This window comes from Dermacentor silvarum, chromosome 2, assembly GCF_013339745.2.
Source record: "Dermacentor silvarum isolate Dsil-2018 chromosome 2, BIME_Dsil_1.4, whole genome shotgun sequence".
In the NCBI taxonomy this organism is placed as follows: domain Eukaryota; kingdom Metazoa; phylum Arthropoda; class Arachnida; order Ixodida; family Ixodidae; genus Dermacentor; species Dermacentor silvarum.
The window spans coordinates 133,659,627-133,686,657 of record NC_051155.1 but is presented as its reverse complement, the minus strand read 5'-3'; the positions used below and the strand labels follow the sequence as shown (position 1 = coordinate 133,686,657).

At 46.3% G+C, this 27,031-nt stretch overlaps 1 protein-coding gene across 2 annotated transcripts; it reads left to right on the top strand.

The window, feature by feature from the left end:
• The first annotated feature begins 2,251 nt into the window (after nucleotides 1-2,251).
• Nucleotides 2,252-24,123, top strand: LOC119440396 (arylsulfatase B-like). Of its 2 annotated transcripts, XM_037705309.2 has the most exons (9): nucleotides 2,252-2,643; nucleotides 5,333-5,492; nucleotides 7,808-7,920; nucleotides 10,131-10,241; nucleotides 11,265-11,393; nucleotides 12,849-12,975; nucleotides 13,931-14,230; nucleotides 19,621-20,102; nucleotides 23,488-24,123. In XM_037705309.2, the coding sequence occupies exons 1-9, from the start codon at nucleotides 2,314-2,316 to the stop codon at nucleotides 23,617-23,619; spliced, it is 1,884 nt and encodes a 627-aa protein (XP_037561237.1). In that variant the 5' UTR covers nucleotides 2,252-2,313; the 3' UTR covers nucleotides 23,620-24,123. The 2 variants fall into 2 exon arrangements, with proteins under 2 accessions (XP_037561237.1, XP_049517571.1); XM_049661614.1 differs by lacking the exon at nucleotides 11,265-11,393.
• The last annotated feature ends 2,908 nt before the right edge of the window (nucleotides 24,124-27,031 follow it).

The window sequence follows — 27,031 nt, the reverse complement described above, 5'->3', positions numbered from 1 at the left end:
GTGACAAGGATTCCACAGCTACCTTGGTTCTCCACAAGAAAAGTAGAAAGTTACCTATCAAGAAAGGGGTAAGGCAAGGAGATAGAATCGCTCCAATGCTATTCACTGCATGCTTAGAAGAAGTATTGAAGCTCTTAGACTGGGAAGGCTTAGGACTGAGGATCAACGGCGAATATCTCAGGAGCCTTCACTTTGCAGATGACATTGTCCTATTCAGCAACAATGAAGACGAATTACAACAAATGATTGAGGACTTTAACCGAGAAAGTGTAAGAGTGGAGTTGAAGATGAATATGCAGAAGACAAATATATTGTTCGATAGCCTGGCACCGGAACAAGAATTCAGGATCGCCAGTCACCCTCTTGTGTCTAAAGGAGTACGTTTATCTAGGTGAATTACTCACAGGGCAACCTGATCATGAGAAAGAAATTTACAGACGAATGAAATTAGGTTGGAGTGCATACGGCAGGCATTACCAATCCCGACTTGGAGCTTACCCTTGTCGTTGAAAAGAAAAGTATGCAATCATTACATTCTAACGGTGCTAAATATGGGGCAGAAACTTGGAGGCTAACAAAAAAGCTAGCAGAACAACTTAAGGACCGCACAAAGAGCGGTGGAACCAAAATGTTAGGCCTAACGTTAAGAGATAGGAAGAGAGCGGTGTTTATCAGAGAGCAAACGGGGATATCCGATATTCTAGTTGACATCAAGAGGGGAAAAATGGAGCTGGGCAGGCCAAGTAATGCGTAGGATGGATAACCGGTGGACCATTAGAGCTTACAAAATGGATACCAAGACAAAGGACGCGCCGTCGAGGTTGGCAGAAAACTAGGTGGGGTGATGAAGTTGGGAAATTTGTAGCCATAAGTTGGCATCAGCTAGCGCAAGACAGGGGTAAATGGAGATCGCAGGGACTGGCCTTCGTCCTGCAGTGGACATAATTATAGGCTGATGATGATGACATCGACACTACAATTAACGCAGTTGCGACGGTGCTGCCTGCGCATGTGAACAAGTGCTAGGCTATCTATACTACAGGTGGCTCAATTTCTAGAGATGAAAATAAGTTTGAATGAAACGTGTTTTCAGTTGAATCTGCTAGTCGACCTATACATCCAAAACCCATCCTAATCAAGCTTTCCCACAGTGCGGTAAGAAATTGTAATGACACGCTATTAACGGCACGCCACGCAAGCTGACAGAGAAGCTTAACTGTCACGAAATGTTCGGCGCATAGTTGATGATGTATCGGAACCCAACTTTCCTTCCTTAGCGCGGCGGCCAATTGCTTGCGACGGTTTTACCAGGAAATGTATGAAAACTTCAGTCTGTTGCGTTTTCCGGCGCCGCGCAGCTCGGCCTAATGTGCTTCCTTCGTTGCAAAACCAGTAAAACCACAGAATAAGGACCGCACACATAGAACCGCGAACGCACCCGCGAAACTGAGCGGCTACTCAGGTTGGCGCAGCGGCGGAGTCCCTACGAGGCCAAAGTCACTTTCGACGACAGCGCCACCGCATTTTTCGTGACGTAGTGCCGGGGTGTAGGTCTATACGCATGAAAGATGCATTAATATGCTGGACAACACTAAGTTTCTTTTTTCGCAATAGACGCAGAGTGCCCCGTTTCGAAAGCAATATAAGATGCCTGCCCGTCCATCACTCCGTCACCGGCTACTCGGAGCTGCCTGGGAGAAAAAAAAATGATTTGCATATAATAAAAATATTTGTGTAGCAGTATAACATTGCTAACATTGATAACAAGTTGGAATCAGATAGCGCACGACAGGGGTAATTGGAGATCGCAGGGAGAGGCCTTCGTCCTGCAGTGGCCCTAATTAAATATAGGCTAATGATGATGATAACATTGCCGAGCCCGTTCGGCCACGTATACGACATCGGTCCGCAAACTCATTTTCTCTTAGAATCCGATTTAGTAGAATTTTTAAACTTCCATTGCACGACGCCAGAGTTGCTCAATTGTGAGATTTCCATGGAAATCCACAAGGTGAAGGGAGGTTCCTTTCATGACAGAGTTCCTCAACTGTTTTGAATTCCGCTTTCCATCGTTCTTCTACATAACTGGAAACAGCGCGTCATGTATACGGTTCATGCTAAAAGTTGACCTGATTCCACCCTCCCTTTTTTCGTTCTACTATAATAATTTCCCAGCTAAGCGCACAGCTGTTTCCTGCCTAGAACCGAGCAGGTGCACGTACGGAATATGCCACCCCTGTATAGAGCAGCGATTCCGTGCAGCTTACAGGCATTTCGCGTTGTGCGAAAATAGCTCCATTTGATCGAAGTAGAATGACGCCGAAACTCTTCGATATAAATAGCCAACCCATTACCGATTATGGTTCCTTCGCCGCGAAGACTGTGAAGACATTTCACCAATGGGAAAAGCATACCTGGAGATGTCAACGCGAACTCGGGTTTCAATGCGGGCTCAAGCAAACTGTGGTAGGGAGTGGTACAACTCAACAGACAGTGCAGTCGCGGTCGCTTGCGGCTCATCAGCGTAGCTGGCTCCGGTCGACGTCTGCGTTGGCTATTGTGATTGTGCTGGTAGCGGTGGGTGTCATGTGGCCTTCAAGGCGCAAGCAGCCGCACATCGTTTTCATACTGGCCGACGACCTGGTGAGCTTTATCTTCCGTGGCTGCTAAATGTCGCGTGGTTGTGATAAATTTGCCTATAATGTATTTGATAAATAGTAAATTAACGAACGATGTCACACAATATTAACAACGGCTGAGTAGAGCGTGCACAGTGCTGGGTAGTATCGAAGACACATGTATCTTAGTTACTATTTAAATACTATTTGGGTATCTCGTCTCGGTATCATGATATTTCTGGCAAGCCGTGTATGAGTATCTCTATTTCCAATACACGAAAGAATGTATCGTGTATCCTAAGACTACAAGCTACTGCTATCGCAACATCACCGTGCGAAACTATAAACGTTGGCTGAACTCCGCTTCTCAAGCTGATACTGCTGCCACTAAGCCACCTGAATGAAACTAAAGGCATCGACATTCGTTTATCTTTCCGCTGTATCTCTCCAGTGATGGTAGGCGATGAGGTCTGCGCATCCCTATTGGCGGAGCAGAGTCACTTGGTGGCGCTCGCGCCGTCTCGTCAAAAACAAGCACGCGAACATCTGCGTGCAGCCGACCTTTTGTTTTCTTGATTTTTTCTTTAATTGCCATAGAAATTTTATGGACACTCCAAGCGCATCTTTGCCGTAGTCGTCGCCGTCACCGTGAGATTCCGTATAAAATCAAACGGCGATAAAATCGTCGCCACGCGCCGTACGCTGTGTGCGCGAGTGAAAGCATTACGAGGGTGAACCGGCAATCGCGGCTCAATGTAGCGAACGCGAGGGAGGGATTAAGGCCAGACGCGCGCGGTCTTCGTTTGCGCGCGTGGCACTGGAGCAAGGCGACGGAGAGAGAGGGGGAGGAGGGTCCTTTCTGCTCCGTCGGGGGAGGGGGGCTTTCTGCTTTCTTCTCACAGTGCGGTCGTGCGGGCGCCGTATCTTGAAAGCGATCTGCGATGTGGGCGAAGTGCGCGCCCGCGCGGCCCTCATCGTCAAAGCGCTCTGCGATTGGGACAAAGTACATGCGCCGAGTGCCAGTAGCTTCGTATGCGCTTTGCTTTCGATGTTTAGTTCGCGTTGAAGCGAGTCGAGAGACAGCGCGAAGGTCAGTTTGCCCGCTGCTGCTGGCGCCATTTCTCACTCCGGCATTTTCAAAGCGACTTTCCGTGGTCATCGAGCGAGATGAGTTCTTGTTTACCTGTACGCGCGTGACACCATGCTTGTGTATTTAGTTAGTAAGGGAATGTTTACAACTTTATGTTACAACCCATTCAACTACTATCCTTGCGTCGTATAGCTCTCTACTAATTTGCTATCGCAATCGATGCTTCCCCTTTCGAGGTAAACTGCGACATTTTAAGTTGCGCCGGCAACATGGCACTTGCTCGTAGCCATCATACTGTGTAGCGTGCGCCAATGCGTGCGGCGTCTATCACGCAAATTTTGATGCCGCTATAGCGTCGTTATCGAAGTTTATCTTGCGTGGTGCTTTGTTACAAAGTCCAAAGCATGCAAGAATGGGGTTGCCTTGCGTCTAGTGTCGTTCACACATCAGGTATTTAAATGATTTCGTGGATGTAAGTTTGACTTGTGAACCAAAGGGTGGATGGCGCTGTTTCCCGGAGACTTGTGCATAAGGCGGCTATTTTGTGTACGTGATTGTTTCTTGCAAACGCCAGAAGCAATTTTTTTTGACTACGGTACCTCATAAGAATTCTGCGAAATATTAACAAGGTGCGACAGCTGCACATTACGGATGGACTAACGCTTGTTTATAGGTTATGAAAGGTTGATCTGCTCGATTTTGGTGACCCGCTAGCTGGTCGGCAAGCAGAGCAGCTACTCCCATCAATTACAAAAGTGACAAGGAAACACTACTGGCAATGCAGCATGTAAACAGCTTTCATGTTAAGCCACTAAGGGAACCCCAATAAATTGTTAATAGTTTTTAGCGCAAAGAAACGCACGATACGAGAGAAGGCACATAGGACACTATTAACATGCAATACCAACTAGCCCACCAGTCTGTCTGGTGAGCCCTATAAATTGTTTCGGAATGAAAATATACGTTGAGCAAGAAAGACAAACGTTTTGAGATACTAACAGACTTTTCATTCAAATAAAACAAAGTTGGTGGGAGCTTAGAAACTTACAAGCAAATATTTTTGTGCATATGCGCTTGCTGCTGTATTATATAGATACATAATAAGAAATTTGCGAATGCATCTAAGTATCTTAAGTATAAATGGAAAGTATCGAATCGGAAACCGTGATTGCGGTAGTATCTTGTATCTGTATCGCAAATAGATGTTGACCGAGTATCTTGTATCGTATTATGGTACAATTGCAAAGCATCTTTGCCTAGCCCTGAGCGTGCATGAAATTCTTGTCTCTCTAATTACAATTGTGAAAATGCTTGACTATGCTCTTACAAATATTAGAACGTATGCGTAAGTAGGTAGGAAATTACATAGACGCATATTTTATTTTTAACGTGCAGCACTCTCGTGCCCTTTCTTGTGAGTAAATCGCATCACCTGATAACCAACTGATTAGACAGACAATCAGCTGATTGTCCAACAATAAGTAGTTGGCGTCAGCTATGCAGGCATGTGTGCCAGGCCATTCCTGCATTATTGCATATTCTTTCGTCATTTATCGTAGCACTCAGGTGATACCATTCCTGTTAATTTCTAAGTGTCGTGATTATTTCCGTTTGCCTGTGCTAGGGCTGGAACGATGTCAGCTACCACGGGAGCCACCAGATTCGAACTCCCAACATCGACGCTCTTGCCTGGAACGGCGTTCGTTTCGACCGACTGTACTACCAGCCTCTGTGCTCGCCGTCTCGTGCGGCCCTCATGACCGGGCGCTACCCAATACACACAGGTGACTAAATGTTATTAAAAAATTCAAACAAGTCCTACGCCGAGGACAGAAAAACAAAGCAACTACCGCATTAAGAAATATGTGTGTATATATTTTCGCTCTACGGGCGAAAATTCGGCGATGACGCAAGCAGTGATGTATAAACCACCATCTGTAGTTAGTTGGTGAACGGAGCTGAGATAGAGCGGAACTCAATCAATCAATCAATCAATCAATCATTTATTTATTTATTGTGCCCAGGAACAACTATGAGATCTAAGTGCTGCCGCATGCATACATACAAAAAAGCAAAGAAAGAACGGCAGGTGAGTATCAGTAAAACAAAACAATGAATAAAAATAACAACCTTGAAAAGAAGAGTGTACATACAACAAGGCACAAAATGAATACATAAGATAAAGGAGGAGAAATGCAGTTGAACAATATGTGAAACTATGACATTGTGAAATATACGAAGATCATGAAATGAACGTTGTAAGGACTCCGTATTTTGTGGATGGTGGAGTGTTCGTGACGACAGGCAGGAACATGGAAATATACATGTTCTCTGGTGATCTTACGCGGAATACGAAACATGATACAATTGAGGAGTTTGGGGCAAATGAGCATATCCTGAAGGGGTTGAAAAGAAACAGAAGGTCGGCGCAATTGCGTCGGTAGTGAAGTAAGTGAAATAATAATAATAATAATAATAATAATAATAATAATAATAATAATAATAATAATAATAATAATAATAATAATAATAATAATAATAATAATAATAATAATAATAATAATAATATATTTATTGCCATAACAGATATACACAGTATTGACCGCTTTCGCGGCGCTCCCATGGGCGCTGCCATGTTTGATCACGTGGTGACGAGCCCATTGCTTGCCTCAGCAGCCCCCGTTGCCTCCGCGTTTACAATGGAAGCGCGTGACGCCGGTGCGACGCAGCAAACTTCCGTTTCGACGCATATCGTCCAAGATCCTAGCATGCGCGCGCCGAGAACGGTGTGTCTTGAGTCCACTCGAAGGCCGGCAACAATCTCCGCGAGACTTGTAACCGGTTCGAGCCCCTATATCACTCCGCGGCACACATCGTCTGGTTGTCGAACGTGGGGATTTACTTGGTATATGGTTCCGCCGAGTTGTATGGAGTTGATATCCTGCAGTTTCGAAGCTCGTTCTGTACTTGCCGTGCTCGCGATGATCACATTCTCTAGTTTCTGCACTTTTACTCGGACATAATCGTGAATGTCCTGCTGGGCCAAACCACTGGATCTCCCGATGGCATGTGTCACTGCGAAGAGTGTGTACTTCGAGAGGTCAAGTCCTGCTTGAGGGCGCGAGAGTTACTTTTCATTAGCTGGATTATTGAAGTCATCTGTAGGGAAGGGTCACATCCTCAGAATGCGTTGACGCTGCGCGGCAGTGGCTGTTGTGCTTGAGGTTTGGGGTCTGGTTTCAGGACTTACTCTCTCCTCGGTGGATTTAATGTCTTCTTTTGCTGATCTGACTTAACGATCGACTTGTAGCCACTCAATGTGGGCTTTAGCCGTCGTTTTGCCGCTGTTCTCGTCGTATGTCTACTGTGGTATGATATCGTAGTTAGCCCCGGTCACCTCCATTCGCGCCACTGTCGGCTCTTCTTGTAGCCGGTTCGCGATCTGTGTTTCCAGAAAAGCGCGGGCGCTACGCCTAAGATGCTGGTTCTGCGTGATGCACTCCTCCTGCGGGAGCGCTGTGCGCGTTCACCGCGTGCGGCAGGCGCGAGCCGCTGGTCTGCAGCTCGCGCCACGGGTGCGCCGGCGTTCGGGTTATCTTCGAGCGCACGGTGACAGAATTATTCCAGTAAAGGTGTCCTCACTGCGTCTTTAGGAATCCTAAACTTAGGAATCCGAGGTTACCCAATAAGCTCTTCCACATAAAATAGCGAGAAAAGCAGGAGGCCATGTGAGGTGCGATTTTGCTCCGCGGCCCCCTGGCGGTGGTCTTCACTTACAAAAAAAGTGTACCTTTCGTATTTATGGGTGCACGATTTAGCTGGCATATGACTGTGTGAACGCTTTGTTTGCCTTACGTTTGCTCTTCTGCAGCTGTTGTTGTTTGTTTAGCTGTTTCTGCCATGTTTATTGTTTATTCGCAAGGTGACGCATATTAAAAGGTTTTGTGCGTTTTTTTCTCTGCAATATACTTTAGTTGAAAGTAAGAGCATCCCGTTGTGATTTCTTCTTAGCATTGTGCTTGTCTTTGGCGCTGTTTTTATGATGTGATCTTGAGCTACACTTGTAGAAATATTTATCATATATAATTTCGGTGGTCAGGAATGCAGCATCACATCATACTTCAGAATGAGCCCCGAGGATTGCCTCTGCACTTGAAACTGCTTCCAGAATGGCTGAATGGACTAGGGTACTCGTCCTACATGGTTGGGAAGGTGAGTGTGCTTTTCGCGTCTTTTTGCTTTCAAGCTGTGCTTTCATCTGGCCACACAGATGGCGCATTTTACCGCGTGTAGTTTTATCGACATTTGATACATCAGGACCTTTTTTTTTCAGCTTCTCATACTTATGTCCTTAACACACAGCCGTGTAATGATGCAAAATGGAAAGACGCTAGGCGATAAAGCTTTCCTGACAAATGCAGCCATGCTTTAGTAAGAAAGCAGTCAACTGCAAGCGAAACACGCAATCATTTGTCTCCCACATTCTAATATTTGCCTTATAGTAAAAATACCTTAAGGCTATACGTTACCCAGAGCAGCCAAGCTACTTTCATTCGAAGTAGTGATGAACAGGATACAGAGGCTCCTTCTATAACTAGCGATGAAGTTAGAAGGGCCTTGCAAGACATGACCAGGGGAAAAGCTGCTGGAGAAGATGGAACAACAGTCGGTTTAATAAAAGATGGAGGAGACATCATGCTTGAAAAGCTTGCGGCCCTTTATACTCAATGCCTCACGACTTGAAATATACCAGAAAGCTGGAAGAACACCAACATTATACTCGTTCATAAGAAGGGAGACGTTAAAGAATTGAAGAGTTATAGGCCCGTTAGTTTGCTTTCGGTATTGTATAAAATATTCACCAAGATAATTTCCAATAGAATCAGGGCAACACTTGACTTCAGCCAACCAAGAGAACAGGCTGGCTTCAGGAAGGGTTATTCTACGATGGATCATATCCATGTCATAAATCAGGTAATAGAGAAATCTGCGGAGTACAATCAACCTCTCTATATGGCTTTCATAGATTATGAAAAAGGGTTTGACTTAATTGAGATACCAGCAGTCATCGAGGCATTGCGTAATCAAGGAGTACAGGAGGCATACGTAAATATCTAGGCAAATATCTACAAGGATTGCACAGCAACTTTGGTTCTCCACAAGAAAAGTCGTAAGATACCTATGAAGATAGGGGTCAGGCAAGGAGACACAATCTCTCCAATGCTATTGACTGCATGCTTAGAAGAAGTATTCAAGTTCTTAGACAGGGAAGGCTTAGGAGTGAGGATCAATGGCGACTACCTCAGCAACCTCTGATTTGCAGATGACATTGTCCTAAATTATGGGGTTTTACGTGCCAAAACCACGATCTGGTCATGAGGCGCACATTAGTGGGGGACTCCGGAAATTTGGACCACCTGGGGTTCTTTGACGTGCTCCTAAATCGAAGTACACAGGTGTTTTCGCATTTCGCCCCCATCGAAGTGCGGCCGCTGTGGCCGGGATTCGATCCCGCGACCTCGTGCTCAGCAGCCCAACACTATAGCCACTGAGCAACCACGGCGGGTGATGACATTGTCCTATTCAGCAATAACGGGGACGAATTAGAGCAAATGATTGAGGACCTTAACCGAGAAAGTGTAAGAGTGGGGTTGGAGATTAATATGCAGACGACAAAAATAATGTTCAATAGCCTCGCAAGGGAACAAGAATTCAGTATCGCCCGTCAGGATCTGGAGTCTGTAAAGGGGTACGTTTATCTAGGTCAATTACTCACAGGGGACCCTGGTCATGAGAAAGAAATTTACAGGAGAATAAAATTTGGTTGGAGTGCATACGGCCGGCATGGCCAAATCATGAATGGGAGCTTGCCACGGTCGTTGAAAAGGAAAGTGTACAATCATTGTATTCTACCGGTGGTAACATATGGGGCAGAAACTTGGAGGTTAACAAAGAAGCTCGAGAACAAATCAAGGACCACACAAGGAGCGATGGAGCGGAAAATGTTATGCCTAAGGTTAAGAGACAGGAAGAGAGCGGTGTGGATCAGAGAACAAACGGGGATAGCCGATATTCTAGTTGACATTAAGCGGAAGAAATGGAGCTGGACAGGCCATAGAATGCATAGGATGGATAACCGATGGGACATTAGAGCCACAGTATGGATACCAAGAGAAGGGAAGCGCAGTCGAGGACGGCAGAAAACTAGGTGGTTTGATTAAGTTAGGAAATTTGCAGGCGCTAGTTGGAATCATCTAGTGCAAGACAGGGGTAAGTGGAGATCACAGGGAGAGGCCTTCGTCCTGCAGTGAACATGAATAGGCTGCTGCTGCTGCTACTTATGATGATGATGACCTGACGGCTTACGTAGAACAAGTCCTTTCTACAGGTGCCGTTCTCACACAATGTATTTTTTTTTCTAGTGGCATCTCGGCTTTCACAAAACTGAATACACACCCACAAGAAGGGGCTTTTCTAGCCACGTGGGATCCTGGGGTGGCTTCGTCGACTACTACTCCCACGATCGACGCGTGGTAAGCTGGCTTTGAAGCTATAGCAAGCTGTAATACGATCTGACGATTACTTGTGGGATGAATGCATGTGTTTTCAGCCAACGACTGGTACAAGTAATTAAGAACCCTTTTTGCGTTGTAACCTCTGAGGACGACCACAGGTTTGATTATATTTACTGCGATTCAAAGGAACTTTATCGATACAATACTAAATATTCCCAATTCAAGCGATGTTAGACAACTGTTGAGTCTAAGTGATGTTGGGCTCACCACAGACGTGAACAAGCAAAAATGTGTTCTCCCCGAGTTTTGTCATAAACCACAGTACTCGTAGTCTAATTTCCCGTGATAACGTTACCGAAAAAAAAAAAAACACTTAACCACATGCATCACATGCGTCTGCCAGTGCCCAAGCCATTGATGACTTAGCAATACCGGGTGTAGATATATGTAGTTCTGAGCTTGTCACGGCTGAAATTATCGGGAAGGGCAACTGCCTGGAGGAAATCAAGTGCAATTTTCATTCTGATCACTTAAATAAGATACATTTGTTACAAACAAGCGTTCAAACTATACTGTGAAATTTTAAGTGCTAAAATTGCCAAGTGGCTTTCAAAAGATACGTTTCTTGAAATTGCAGCCTAATTATTATTAATAAAAGGTTATTCCGCACCAAAGTTATCGCACATGAAGCACGAAAATTCATGTATAGCATCACGTTTCCTTACTTATAAATAAAAATGAGGTCATTAGTTCTAGCAGCTCGACTTGAGTACCCGATTTCTGTGTTCCTCCTTAGACCGAAAATATTTGTGGCGTTGTTTGAGTAAACCACATTTGTCCCTGCAATGTGTTTCACTAAATAAGCATAAATTACATGAGCTGCTTATGATGGCTGAACGCTGAATTATTAACGTTTTTTTACCTTTCTGCGGCATATTATTTGATGAATCACACTTATTCATAATCTAATACGAGGCCCCACGTGTCCATGAATCATGATAAATCATTGTCGTGTGTATATATTATTACATCCTTTTGCAGCCTGACATGCCATATGGCTTAGATTTTTATCGTGACCTTACGCCATCCAGGAGTGATGACGGGGCATATTATACCCACATCGTCAATGAGGAAGCCGTGTCAATTATCAGGAGCCACCCGAAGGAGAAGGTATGTCGGGTTGGGTTAGCTTAATACACGTTTTATATTTTATAAGCCCGTGTAGCCCACCAAAAAGCATGGTCGTCTTGAATATGGGGCGTTGTGAGCATGATGAGACTACTGGTACTGCTATTTCTGGAGACGCAAGCAGCGTCACAAGCCTTTCGTGCACTACCGCTGCTGTCACGACATGCAACAATGTCTTTCTTTCCTCAAAGCGAAGCATTTTAGTACACATCCCATGCCGTTGCATAGTAGTCATTTACCGCTTCCTTAAAGCTTCGCTTCACCTGTGTACTCAAACATGCACGTTGTATCAGCATTTTTTTTTACCAATTATATGTGCTAGAGACACAATGCTGCAATTGGCAGCGATATTTCTGTTAAATAAATTAGGAGAGCTTTATTAATGGACTGGAACAATATTTATGACCAATGTCTTCCTTCGCCGCAACAGTATATACACATATATGCTGATTGTGTTAAATCATGCAGTGCAAATCGGCAAGATGTATGATGATAAACAGGATGATTCAGCTAATACTTTCAAAAACTTTCAAGGTTGTCTGTGGCACATAACACAATTCTAGTTCATGAGCTCGTCTACTGGAAGCTGCGGACATTATTTGCTAAAAAAATGAAATGCATATTCGAATAATTAAAAATTGCTAATTAGGTTTGAACTAATTACCTTATGGCCCTTATTGAAATTTACAAATTCTTGCCGGGGAGTTCGCAAGGGGGATCCACTTGGAACGAATTCTCAGGATGAGACCATTTTTGAGATATGAATTCCCGAAAGTTGCGGAGAAAGGCATTGGCGCTTCAGCACATGTCGCACTAAGGGGTGAGCGAGGCACTACCATAAACGACTGATGTTTCCTCCAGCCCGAGGGATCTTTTTTCGATCACTGTAAAGCGTCTTTATAGTCTCCACTATCCCATGAACCTCCATCTTGTAAGGAAACTCCCGTATCATGGCACTTGTTGGCTGTTTAGAAACTGCTACGGTCTAAGTTCTGCACCACAAATTCGGATAAAGAAAAACGGTACCCTGCTTTGTTTCGCTCCTTCATTCGAAGGCTGCCGCCCAATCTTAAGTCTCATATTTGTGTCCGATGAGGGTGTTGAGTTTCTGAAAGCTCAGAAAGTGATTTTTTGCAGAAGTTGATGAGGAAGCATTATTTTTCTCGCTGAAAAGTCACGCTACCGAAGAATAACGCCGACGTGTTGCTTTGTCGACGATGCGCCATTACGTGCCACATTTATTGACTTGTTTTGACAACGCAATTATTTTTACGCCAGTTACATTTCGTATTGAAGCTTTCCGAAGCGTAGCAATGCTTCGTAAAAACATGCAAAAACCAACGCGGGATATTGAAAAGCAGCGAAAGTACCAGTGATAGCGTAACCCTTTTTTAAGGTTGTCTTGATTAGAATGTTTCAATTTTCGCTGTCATACAGCCGATGTTTCTCTATGTGGCACACTTGGCACCGCACTTTGCCACCGAGAGGGAACGTCTACAAGTTCCCGAAATGTACCTGCGTGGCTACGACGGCATTGGACACGTCAACAGGACTCTGTACGCCGGTGAGGCATTGCCAGTCTACCATAGACACACCTTCACGCTGCGTTTAAGGAAGCTCCCCATGGGCCGTATTTCTAACTCCATATCCCGCTGGAATACATTGTCTGCTATCCAGTGCACACCCTATGAACCCAGCAATTACATTGCAAGTCGGCCAGTGAAATTCTATAGGAAGGAATTTTTCGAATATTGACAGAACAATGAGGACGAACTTCTGTTTTAATATTTTCGTAGCATTGCAAGTAGATGTGTTCTAACCGGTGGGTTGGGGTGGATCTAGTTAAGGTTCAAGCTTGGAACAGTCGACGTAAAATTTTACAGACCGTGGCATCCGAGAAGAAGCTGATCATTTCCGCAGCTGGGGCATGCAGAGCGGTTATCGGCTCACCGCCTTGTGTTAGTATATTTGGGAAGTGCGTATGGCTGTGCAGAACGACATCTTTATTCTGTCACATACTGCTGGGAATCGTAACGTTTTCTAAAATTCATAGTGTGTGAAATTCAGACACCACCTATACGTCCCTAGGTGAACGCCAATATTAAACTACGCGTGCTTGTCAACCTATACAAGCTCCGTACGCAATTATCTTGCACACAAAAGTATGTTATCTCCTACGCTAAGCTTCTATGACTATCCCGGTTACTTGAATAGGCCTTTGTGTTTAACAGCTAAACTGCCACGGATTCTAGGTCTCTGTGCACAATATATGGGGCTGTAATCTTCCTGGCGGTGCCATTAGGGATCTATATCCACCTTTGACCAGCAGTAGGCATGGAAGAGAGTGGCGATGTGATGTTTGGTTTAGTTAGGCAATGGGTGCCTTGCGCAGGCGCGATGCGGTGTCGATGACATGCCCCATCATAACAATGGACGTGTTGCCTGCTCCTATCTGCGCGGATTAGTTTAGGCAATTTCGCACGCCGCATTGTTGGCAGTAAAGCCGACTACATGTGCAGGGATGGTTTCCGCCTTGGATGAGTCCGTCGGCGATATATTCAAGGCTCTTCACGAAGAAGGCATGCTGGAAGACAGCATGCTCGTGTTCACATCCGACAACGGCGCCTGCTCGACGAGCTTTGGTCTGGATGCAGCTTCCCCTTGGCCACTGAAGGGAGAGAAGGCGACCCTCTGGGAAGGAGGTATCCGCGTGCCGGGGCTGGTATGGACATCCGAGCCTCTTTGGCGCGGGCCTGGGTCCGTCTATGAGCGTTTCTTCCACGTTACCGACTGGCTGCCCACGTTATATGAGATGGCAGGTGAGCTGTTTAAACAGAGCGGCGCCGCAACGGCACCAAGTATTGGATTGATTGAAGTGTTAGCAAGCTTGTAGGGATTAGTGTTACAGAAGGGCCGCCGTGCAAATACGGACACAAAGGGAAACGAAACGTTTGTGTTGACGTTTTCGTTGCATCTTGTTTCCGTGTTTGCATGCCAGCCTTTGAGAAACATAAACAGTGCATATGTAAAAAGATTAGACGATCATCAGTGACAGCGACAAACTGAGCATGCCATCACGAGTGGTATCGTCATACGCGCGTATAGGAGCGTGCGAGTATAAATTCCAAATCGAGTAGCTTTCTTTGCCTCTTTCTCACGTTTTCGTGGTGGGCAGTTGCTTGTTCGCGGTCGGACTTGCAAAACAACGCCGGCTAGCTCTTGAGCCGAACAGGACTTATTATAGCTATCGAGACGTACGTGCTGTCACGCGTGGTCTTTCTTGCGTCAGAACGTTTAGATGACTTCGTTAAGCGCTCGGCAAGGGCAGCCGTACTCTTCACCCACTGCCTTCGCCTGATGCCAGCTACGAGAGAGAGAATTGTGGCTTTAAAAAGAAGAAAACCACGGTAACTGTTTCACACACAGGTGGACACTTACATAGCGGTGTTTGGGGAAATTAATGGAGAAAAGCGCGAAACATTAGAATGAGAAGGGTGAAGGTACGTGCTGGGCGCTGCCAGATCGGCGGCAGAATGCTCCAGTGACGCGCTCGCGCCACTGCTCGCGCATTCGTCATCGTCTTCTTGCACAGCTGGCTCCGATGCCGCTGACCATGCCAGCGTTCCCATACTGCCCCTCGCGCTCGTGTCACTGCTTGCGCGTTCATCGTCGTCGTCTTCCACAGCTGGCAGGCTTTCACCTTCACGCTTTACAAAAGTGTATCACTTGCTTACTTCTTTTGCGAAGCGATTTGGAATTGATTTCAGGTTTTTTTCGCACGTTGGGCCGGGTATTATGCTTTCATTTCGACTGACAAAATAGTGCTAGGGAGAGCACCTCTATTCTATGTACATATAAATAAGAACTAATCACATATGACCTGTACATATTGTATTGATCACGTAGGTACCTTTTAATAAGCACGCACCCCTTTCACTAAAAGAGCGTTCCATGGTATTGAACGACTTGTTTGATTTTCGAAGCCTTTGTCATCCCCATTCTTGGATGAACAGGTATGTCCTACTGGGATGCCGTGCTACTCGACCATTCTTGGTCAGTATCCCGGAATGGGCACGTGTCACAGAAAGCCAATGAGTATCGATACCTTGAAATAAGTATTAAGCTAGGAACCTTACTTCTCTGCGTATGAGCGTCACTTCAGCATTGCTCTCTCGTCAGGTATCAAACATGCCCGTCGTGCTTGCGACATCGCTGCATCTACGTATCTTAGCCTGCACCTATACCTGAGTTGGTGTTTGCATTTCGGCATAGCTTGTTAAGGGTGTACTGCATAAACATATACATATATTGCATGCCATTCAACTTCGTGATATGTGCGGGGCTTACGCATACACATTGGATTAGATTATATATTCCATTCGACTAAATTAAACACAATTGTAAGCGTCGCATTTGCAGTTGTACAACCTTTAATTTACCGCTTGGCACTTTCCTTTCACACACGTTCCAACTAGTGCGCTCGATCTGCATAATCTCCTTTCGAGCGCAAGACCTATCGCATGTGTCTTTGTTGTTCAAGAGATACGAAGATATTAGAAAAAGTTGTCGCAGTTTCACCTGAAAGGCGAAGCATCAATTGCGATGATGATGATGATGATAAGTGGTTCTTGAGGGAAAGGGAAAGGTTGGCGCTATCTTCTGCAGCCCTTGAGGGAGCACGGCTCAGCGCCAGCATCAATTGCGATAGCAAATTTGTAGAGAGCTATACGGAGTAATGATATTAGCTTTATCAGCTGTATAAACTTGGACATGCTGCAGCACCGGCAACGCGCAGAACTGTTGTCGACGCCGTCGGCGTTTTGCCCGCGTTCGCTCAAAATGCCTGCAGCGTTGGTGACTGTTGCCGGAGCCTCTGATATAAATAGGCACTTGGTGCCGCAGCTAAACGTCGCCTCCCTTCCCTCCCCCTCCCCCCCTCCCCCACGGCCTCTCGCGCGTCGGAAGAAGGCGCGTTTGCTCTACATATATGGTGATTGTAAAGGAGGAAAGAGACGCCTACTTCTGCAGCCCTTAAGGAAGCACGGCGCAGAACGCGCGTTTGTTCTCCGCCGTGCGTTCACTCCCCGTGAAAGAGCGCATCCCTCGCGCCCTTTCACTCGCACATACAGCGTTCGGCGGCGCGGCGACGATTTCATCTCCATTGACGTCATACGGAACCTCACGGCGACGGCGACGGCGACGGCAGAAATCTGCTTTTGAGTGTCCATATAATTGCTATCGCAATAAATAAATGAAGCATGACACGAAAGAAAAATAATAATAAAAAAAGTTGTCGCAGTTTCACCTGAAAGGCGAAGCATCAATTGCGATAGCAAATTAGTAGAGAGCTATACGGAGTAAGGATAGTAGTTTTATCAACTGTATAAACTTGGACATGCAGCAGCACCGGCAACACGCAGAACTGTTGTCGACGCCGTCGGCCTTTTGCCCGCGTTTGCTCAAAATGCGTGCGGCGTAGGTGACTGTTGCCGGAGCCTCTGATATAAATAGGCACTTGGTGCCGCAGCTAAACGTCGCCTCCCTTCCCTCCCCCTCCCCCCCCTCCCCCACGGCCTCTCGCGCATCGGAAGAAGGCGCGTTTGCTCTACATATATGGTGATTGTAAAGGAGGAAAGAGACAAGAGACGCCTACTTCTGCAGCCCTTAAGGGAGCACGGCGCAGAACGCGCGTTTGTTCTCCGCCGTGCGTTCACTCCCCGTGAAAGCGCGCGCCCCTCGCGCCCTTTCACTCGCACATACAGCGTTCGGCGCGCGGCGACGATTTAATCTCCATTGACGTCATACGGAACCTCACGGCGACGGCGACGGCGACGCCGACGGCAGAAATCTGCTTTTGAGTGTCCATATAATTTCTATCGCAATAAAAAAGTTGCAGTGGCTTAGCTCGGCTATGCCAGGATATACGTAGCGTTAGCAAAGGTTCAGCTGATTATTCTTAGCTTATTCTTAAGATTATTCTTAAGATAAGATTATTCTTATGAGTCAAGCTTCTCCGTTCTTCTGCGCTGTTGAGCAGCATTTGCGCTCTCCTTCTCCATGGCTATACCACACTGGCAAACGCCAGTCAGAAGCGCAGCGGCTCCAGCGCAGTGTCAGACGGCGACTGCACAGCGAGCGCGCGCCGGCGCCAGTGCGTCTACCACGGCTACGACGTCACTCCTCTGGAATGCGCAGACCGGCGGCGGTGAGTCGCGCGCGGCGGCGGCGGAGTGCGCGAGAGGTGCCGGCTCCGGTGGCTCCGGTGCGCAAGCCGTGTGACATCACTGATCCTTGCGCATGCGCAGCACGGCTCTTGATGTGCCGCGCGAAACGGGCTTGGCTAGGCCAGTGTAGCTAACGCTACAAAAGATGAGTTTTTATAGTTCTGATAAACATTGCCCAAGTACACTCCGCAAATGGAGCCAATACGAGAACATTTGTAGAGGTTTTAAAAAGTATTACGTGGCTTGAAATTTTGAGGGCTTCATCTTACATAACAATTTAAGCTTATGTACAAGAATACTTTTACATGGTTATGGATAAATCACATTTTCATTGCCGATTTTGTAATACATAAGCACTATATGCCCAATAATGCGAAAATCCGTTGGCGTTGTCGGCGTGACCGGAAGATGGCGCCAATAATGGCCGATGGCGAAAGAGTAAAAAAAATTGTATTTAAAGACTTCCTAAGCGTCGTAAAAGCATTGATGTTAGGGAGCCTACATGCAAGCGCTGTTTAAAACAGCGCTTGCATGTAGGCTTCCTAATTGATGTCACTCGGTAAACGCGAAAAACTTAGCCCTGGAAGAATTAGCCAGCTTCCCTTACGACTACGGTCGCGGATACGGAAAGTACCTTAAAGACATCAGGCCGTACCAGATCTAGGAGCAGGCAGCTGGTCTTTTAAGAAAAATGTTATTGTAAATGCAGCTCGCTTTCAAATTTAAAGACGATAGTCTTTCTTGGGCTACCTAAACGCGAAAAAAGCGGAATGCAGCTATAATTATGCGTAAGTGTCAAATGACCCGTTGAGCGAAATGCAGCTTCACTAACGTGAAACCTAGGCAGGTGCGAAGCATGTAGTGAGGCACCGCTAATGGGGTCATACTGCCTTAACCAATGGCTCATAACCCTGTAAACGCGGCCTGCCCCATTACGAGGACAAAAAAGAAGTGAAATTCTACGCTGGATTGATAAGCGGCGACGCAGCCAGCAAACATAAACGTGTGTCACTCGATGACCATGGAAACTCGCAGTCAAAACGCCGCAGTGAGTAAGCGCGGCAGCAGCAACGAGCGAATCGACCTTCGTCCCGCTACTCGCATCAACGCGAACTAAGCCGCGAAAACACAGCGCAAGGAGGAATGACTCTGCCCCCGCTGCAAATGGCTTTTAAGGTACTGCCACCGTATTAGCCGTATAGGCGAAGGTAGCAGGGTTTTCTTTTTTGTATTTTTCATGAAGACTGTTTTGTTAAAGTTGTTGGCCATTTGCCAGTCTTCGCACCATCCACAAACTTTCTGAAAGGCCTCATTTATTCGTCATTTATCGGCCTCATATATTACTTGACTGGCAAAAGTTTAGACAGTGGAGTACAGCACACAGGCATCGGTCAATAGTTTTAAATTCACGGGGATATCGCGTGCAATGTCACTGATAAATATTAAAAACACTAATGACCCAAGCACTAAGCCTTGTGGGACTCTAGTGTCCGCTGGAAATCGGCTTGACGGGTGATCTTTGAAAGAGACATATTGCTGCCTATTGATAAAATAAAAGTTACCCGTTGTCTGTTCTGTAGCTTTTTTTTTTGCTTAAAAAGTAATTTGCAATGCGAAACATTGTCGAAAGCCTTTTCAACGACAATAAAAATTCCATGAATTTGGTGTTCATTATTTAATGAGTTTGAAGAATCATGCACTGTTTCCACAAGCTGCGTGCAAGTTCAAAACCGTCTTCTGAAGCCATGCTGGTATTCAGTTAGTATTCTATGTTTTTCAAGCAACTCCGATATCTGGTTATGAATTAAGTGTTCGAGTAGTTCGCAAACCATACACGCTATTGAGATTGGTCTATAAGGAGCAATGCATTTCTTATTTCCACTTTTATGAAGGGATCTTAACCTGGAAATTCTCCAGTCACTCGGCACTTGTGCTATAGATGCTAACTGGAATGAACATTACTAATACCAGCGCCACTTATACAGGAGGATCTGCGGGAGACTTGGGAGACGTCGACGGCGTGAGCCACCTGCACTCATTTCGCTACCCGGCAAGTCAGGCGCCAAGGAACGAGCTGTTAGTAAACATAAACCCGATCCTGAACAACTCAGCCATTATACAAGGCCGATACAAGCTGGTCATTGGCGCCAGCGTCAACGGACAGAGTGACCACTGGATTCAAACTGCTGGTTCCCAGTATCCCGACGGAAATTCCGCCAGTAGGGCCATGGACGCTTGTAGAAATTCTGTCGTCGTACGAGTACTTCACAGCCGTGGTGACTTGAGCCCCGTCTGTGGAGAACCGACGAAACCCCTGCCAGAAGGGGTTCATTATTCGGCGCCGGTGGATTGTCGCAGAAGGAACGTGAAACTTGATGCACGCTGCGACTCCGAGGCGGCGCCCTGTCTTTTCGACGTAGTCGAAGATCCATGCGAGTACAACAACATAGCCAACGAAATGCCCGAGGTATGTGTTTATGACTAAAATAATTGTAAGGCGATATAGCTCCATAAAGCAAATGCAATTCATTCCCAGTTTTCATGGCAGTGACATTCTCGAGGTGCGTAGAAAAGCGAGGTAAAAGATTCGGTAGGATCGGCATTCTGCCTGATCTTCAGAGGCTGTAAGATGAGCCAGGATTGTTAACACCCGACCATTCGCGATTTTCCCGAAACGAAGTCTGCACCGCAGCATCGCCGCGAGGCACTCTACACGCGATCCATGTGAGCAAATTCCGAGATCAGACGAGATCCGTCTGGGTCTGGGTGTTTCATTGGTAGACGGGGTAGCCCTGTCAGGAAAGTGATTGCCGGCGATGCCACAGTCAGCAGGAATCCACTGAAAGATTACGTTGTGCCCTGTTTCCCGAGCAGGGTGTTGCGTTTCCATAATGTCGGATGTCATCTGCTCGTATGTTCTGTAATGTAAGACACACTTGATACTGTGAAGAGTTGGCTTAGCATCACAAAATATGACACATTTATGAGCCGGCTCACCGGTGACGCAGTTTATAGCAGCACGGAGCGCTGCCAGTTCCGCCGCCGTAGATGTAGGCATGTGTGACACTTTGAATTTAACTGTAGTCTGCTTCGCTGGAACGACGAAAGCGGCAGCTGTGCTGGTAGATGAAGTGGAACCGTCGGTATACATATGTCCGCGGTCATAATATGTCCGGTGCAGTAGTAGCAGCGTCAGCTGCTTCAGAGACGGGGATGGATGATTGGCCTTGCTTGTAATTCCGCGAATGGTTCACTTGAGGCTTTCGCAGGCACCACAAGGGGGATGAAGGCATCGCCGCATGAGTATAAGATGGCGGTAAGCACTCTTGATGAGCCCTAATCACTCTCGAAAAGGTCGCTTGAGGTCTCTCGGCTGGCATAGAAGGTATGTGGATGTCGGAGATCCTTGACAAATGGCGAATGTGTGCTCTGAGAGAGTCGACAACTGTGAGTGACTGGGTCGCATTGTCTCTCGCCATGACAATTGCTGCTGGTGTTGAAGTGCACCGAAGTATCCCTAACACGTGCGTAGGGTTTGACCTTGTATGCTCTCCAGAGCATGAATGTTGGTCTTGCATGTGTTTGACAGGACAGGTAGATTAACGCAAGAGTCCCAGGAGCAGCGCCCTGTGCAGTTTAAGCACTGAATGGACTGGTGTGCTCCAAGTTTTTCCGCAGAAAAATTAGAAAACCTGAGCAATGGCTATAAGCTTCTGATAGACGCAGTGGGGGCTTCGCGAGAGGTTGCGGTCAATGATGACACCCAGGAAGCGATGCATCTTATCATAGGATACAGCTTGAGCGTTGATTGAAATGGGATACGATGACATCTGTTTGCGCGTACAGCCAACCTATGCGCACTTTTCGGTAGACACACTGCCGCCTTGTTCTCGACCATAACCAGCCGCCATGGTTGCCGCCCGCTGAAGCATGACCCATACCTGAGAATGAGTCACCCCACAGGGCCAGATGCAAATGTCGTCGGCGCATATTGAAACATGAACTCTCCGCTGTAATTACTCAGCGAGTCCTACTAGGACGAGGTTGAACAACACGGCTCTCAACAACCCACCCTGCGCCACGCTATGGCTGATATAATATCCCGGTTTTGGGCGGTTTTCGGTCTGTTAAGAAAAAGCACCTCTCAGTCAAATATTTCCGAATCCAATGGTATATCTGGCCACCAACTCCCACAGCCTTAAGTGAGTTTAGTATGGCCTCTTGAGTGACGTGTTGTGTTCTTCTTTGACATCGAGGAAAAGTATAAAGATAGCTCACAAAGCAAGGAACCTTAATAGCGGCTATTTATTTCACCCAGCTACATCGTTATGCTGTCCCGATCAGTGTATAACATATATGAGGAATGCACTGGTAACATGGCAAAGCTCTGTCATTTCCACTGTCGAGTACATCTCTTTCAGCGGCTTCACTTTAGGCTCCAAGGCGCATTTCATATCGATGCAGCTCAAGTCAGGCAGCTCAGCCAGGCCGTTCCTAATAAAACACACTATTAATGTAAATGATGCAATACCTAAATAATTAAGCACGGAAACTTACACTTTACAAAGATATGGAATACTAAGATTTCGGTATGGCATTTTTACCAGTAGTATGAGCGTAATTGGCTTACATCCAAGCATCAGCCACGCGAACATTTATAAAATGTATGCCTTACACTAAATGAAGGCGATCATAAAGAAACAGGCATAATTATCTGCTGGGCACTCGGAGCCTGTGACGCCAACAATTACAAAGGGCGCGAAGCGGCAGCTCTCCATAAAAATAGTGCACGCGTGGTTGTTTGGTGTCTTCGCTATAGCGCACATATGCGCCTGCATTTCATAACAAAATATCAAAATCAATAATTAATAAGCGCCCACTTTGGCTAAATTGCAAGTGGGTCTAATGATTACTTTTCTGCACTGAAGAGCAAGCGAGTCACCGTGCTCCGTCTTAGCTGACAGCCTACTGTATAACCCAAAACAGCAAACTAGAGTATTTCGTACCTGTAGCAGTATGTCAGAGTACCGGAAACGTCCTTGCTGTTTTTCAATATTCCCGCGGTACATTAACATTTAGTGTCACTGACACCGACTATAGTGAAAATATCACAGAAACGCACCAAGACGTTATGCGGCTGCGAGCATGAGTTGACGACGTCCTTGACGTCTTTTTTTTTCCTTTGCGCCAACAACCACATAGTCCTTGGCCAGTGCAAGATGTTCGACATCAACAAAGCATCATGACTTATTGTCATGTAAAAAAAGAAACGTGATAGAGCCTAAGCTGAGCATAGACGGAGTCATCGATCTAGCTGCTATCTTTGTTCGACTACGGCCGTCCCTATAAGTCATCAAAATCCCCATTAATCGGAAGATGCAAATGTAACAGTAGTACAGGGTACGTCGTCCGTGCATCTCGTTGATAAGTGTGCAACTATAACTTTGCTGATAATAAGAACAGTATCCTTGAGATACGCAGTTTGCGTCTCAGTGAGAACGCACGTGCACATTTGGTGTTCGCGATGAATGTTTGATTACGTGAAAAGGTTCATGTGTAATGGCAAGTAAGTGTTGGAAACAAATCATATGAAATGTAAAGATATTTACATATTATATATAACATCAATTTAGTTGGCCTGGCTACTAGACTTTCCTTTCGTACGTGCTTTCTGCCTTAATAGACCTCCTCTCATAACAAAGGTGCCTTGTTTTGTAGCAGACTGGTAAGTTGCTGGAAATTCGCAAATTATTTTTCCTTTGTGTCCCTCTGAAGCAAACTGAATAATGCTGACATTTTTATACGATGCACAAACTCTGTGAAAGCAAACCGTGCTATGTTTGTGCGTCCAGGTCGTTCAAAGGCTCCTGGAACGGTTGGACCACTACGAGGATACTGCCGTGCCGCCTGGGAATCAAGAGCCCGACGAGCTCGCAAATCCCGCCCTGCATAGCAATGTTTGGGTTTCATGGCGAGACGAGTAGCCACAACTGTGGCATCGGCAGCTTCCCCAATGCTCCGGGCTTACTTTACTGAACTTAATGTCGAAGTTTCGTTCAACGAGCCGCAACCTGTGCATAGTGCTTTACACTCGCGCGACACCACCGGAGTCCTGCTTCCCTTAAATGCCATTTTCATATCTCTATTGCCGTGCGAACAAGCGGCGTGCTGGTGCACTGTCAGTACTCACTTCTTCGGGGCTTTTTTTTCTTTCTTTTGGTTCTGTTTTAATACTTAAAGTAAAGGCCCATATGGACATCATTACACAGAACGTGGGAACGAAAACTACAATATTTATGTACAGCATTTGCGATAAGGTATCATTAGTATGTAGAGAATAGCAAGGCTAAACATGAAAAGTCGGGTGTCATTTCTGAACAACTAATTCTGCGTGGTTACTTCGCTGTCCTCACATTACTATTATTGCGATAGCAATCATGCTAACACAAGATATTCGTTCGCTCTGGAGAGAGACGCAACAGACACAAAGTACGTTTCGCTGCAAGAACAACAAAGCCATGTGGACCCACCTTCAAGACCAGGGGAGGTATTCTGTAAGAGTCCGCCTAGTGGACATGTCCATCTCTTCTGCTGCTTAAGTGCCGATTGGCGGTGGCGCCTGGCTCCTCCTGAAGCACACCCCAGCCCAGCCAATCAGAACTTCAACAGCAGACCAAATGAACATGTCCGCTCGGTGGACTCTTACAGAATACCTCCCCTGCTCACGCGGCTCAGCAGAGCAGCCATGACTGCGTTCTGGCTTCTACTGCTGGTATGAGCGTTGTGCGGGAAAACAATAGCGCTCATACTCTTCGGCTGTGTGCATACAGGGTCTGTCCTGAAAGTAATGTCACTTATGTCATTAAAAATCAGTTATTGAATGTATCGTTACAAGTGTTTAAAAATTTTCAAAATTTTCAAAATACTTTCCTTTTGCGTCGATACATCGGCGACAGAGAGACTTAGAGCTCGCGAATGCGTTGTGGTAGTCCTCATCCGGAATGGCCTTTAATGCGGCGGTGCAAGCTGCTTTGATCCCGTCCACCGTCCCAAAATGCTTGCCTTTCAGGGGTGCTTTGAGGCGTGGAAACAGAAAAAAGTCGGGGGGAGCCAAGTCCGGGCTGTACGGGGGCTGGGGGACCGTTAGCACCCCTGCTTTAACCAGGTAGTCGGTGACGATGAAGGCACTGTGGGCCGGCGCATTATCGTGGTGCAACTTCCAGTTGTCTGCGATGTCCGGCCGGATGCGTTGAACCCTGCGTTTCAGTATTTTGAGGACTTCCACATAAAATTTTAAGTTCACAGTGGCTCCAAGTTCTACAAACTCGTGATGAACCAGTCAGTGAATGTCAAAAAAATAAAAACGATGAGCATGATCTTGATCTTTGATTTCTCATACTGGCTTTTTTCTAGCGAGGGAACGATTGCGTGTGCCACTCCGATGATTGCTTTTGGTCTCCGGGTCATATTCAAATACCCAAGTCTCGTCACCTGTAATGACGTTGTCCAAAAATTTTCGATCAAGTTTGCACATGTCGAGGTTTTCTTGGCACGTTTCAACGCGGCGTGACTTTCGGTCGTCAGTGAGCACTTTTGGAACCACTTTCGCGCACATCCTCCTGCATGCCGATATCGTTTGTAACGATTTCCTGAGCTTGAGTTTTCGGAATGTTTAACATGTCGGCCATTAAACGAACACTTAATTGTCGGTCTGAGTTCAACAGTTCCCTCACTCCCGTCACATTGTCAGCCGTGGTGGTCGTGAATAGGCCATGCGGCGTGGTCCTCGTCGTCGACCTCTTCCCGGCCTGCTAAAAAGGCCTTGTGCCACCAAAACACTTGCCGATCTGACAGGGCATGTTCTTTGTAAGCAGTCTTGATCATAGTAACAGTTTCCGCAGTGGTCTTGCCAAGTTTCACGCAAGACTTGATGGCAAATCCTTGTTCTAACGAGCGCTGCATTTTCACTAGCACAAGAATAAAAACAGCTCTCACGGACAGGACCATCCTACACTCTCCGATGCTCGGAGCACACTGAGCGACGAAGCGCTGCTTATCTGGGTTCCCCCATTAGCCAGTTTCAACCGGTTAGACCGCGCTCCGACGTACAGTCACGTGACAATAAATTCACTTACATTGCTTTCAGGACAAACTGTGTATGCTTTGAGGCCTGAGCGGAACCGACAGTAATAGTCAAGCTAAAAACGCCGACGATTATCCTACGGTCTCACCACGCGCACCCTAAATGCGTGACACCTGCAACGCCAATGGCGGCGCTCCTTGTCAGGCCGACGTTATGAGACGCGTGGTCGATGCTAAGGTTTTGTTTCTGCTGTGCAGCTTCCGTGCCTCACGCGCTGCGTCTGCTGAAACCTCGCTTCCGCGTGTTGTTAGAACATTGTCCGTGATGCTTCACCACAGCGCTAAAGCTTTCTGTCTCTTTCCAAGGTTCGCCCCTTCAGGCGACACTGAATTTGAAAGCGAATAGCTTTCTTCGCCTCTTTCGCCTGTTATGCATCTGGTTGACGCTCAGTGTTTGGCGCTCGAACTTTCACCGCTGATGCAATGGCGCCGATGTAAGAAGCGCGTGCTCTTGCGCAACCAATGAGAGGGGAGGGGGTATATTTTTCTTTTTGATTACTGTGATCTCGTTTCCAAGACCTTTGAATGCTGGATACAGAGTTGGAATTGCAGCAAGCTTGTATGCAGCCATACAAAGACAAACATGCATTAAAACAAGTAAGAAAAATAAATTTCCAATTATAAGATATATTGACAGGAGCGGCAAAAAGGTTCAACAAGAGCAAACAAAAATAACAACAACAAAGAAGACATGGTTGATTCAAGTGTGTCTCAAATGATGAGAATAATTTTTTGTGTTCCAACATAGTCAATAAGGTTATTCCATTCTGCGACATTTGTATGGTAATAATGAATGCTGACATAAGGTTTGTTAATGATAATTCTTGGAGTTTATTGGCACAAGGGCCACATGTGGCCAAAGAGCGCCAAGGCGATGATAATGGCTTGTAAGTGGTATATGAACAGTGACTTATAAGGTGTGGATAAAACAGATGTGGTATGGCTGTAGAGGGGCCTAAAAATAGTCGCTGTAAATTGCGTAAAATCTATAGGCAATAAGATTGTGGCAACGACTAATGAAGTGGGCTATGAACCCGAGAGATGCATTGTGAAAGAATGATGATATACTAAAATATGTCCGAGGCGAAAATTTTCAAGAAGGACTACTGCCTTAACAGAGCCTTTGAAGTGCACGGGCCTGGAGGCATATGCTATACTAAATTATTATCACAGCGGCATCCTTTGGAAGAGGATGCGCTACGTATTGTCACGCTGCACGGCGCAGCCGAAGAAAGAGGAAGAAGAAGGGTGCGC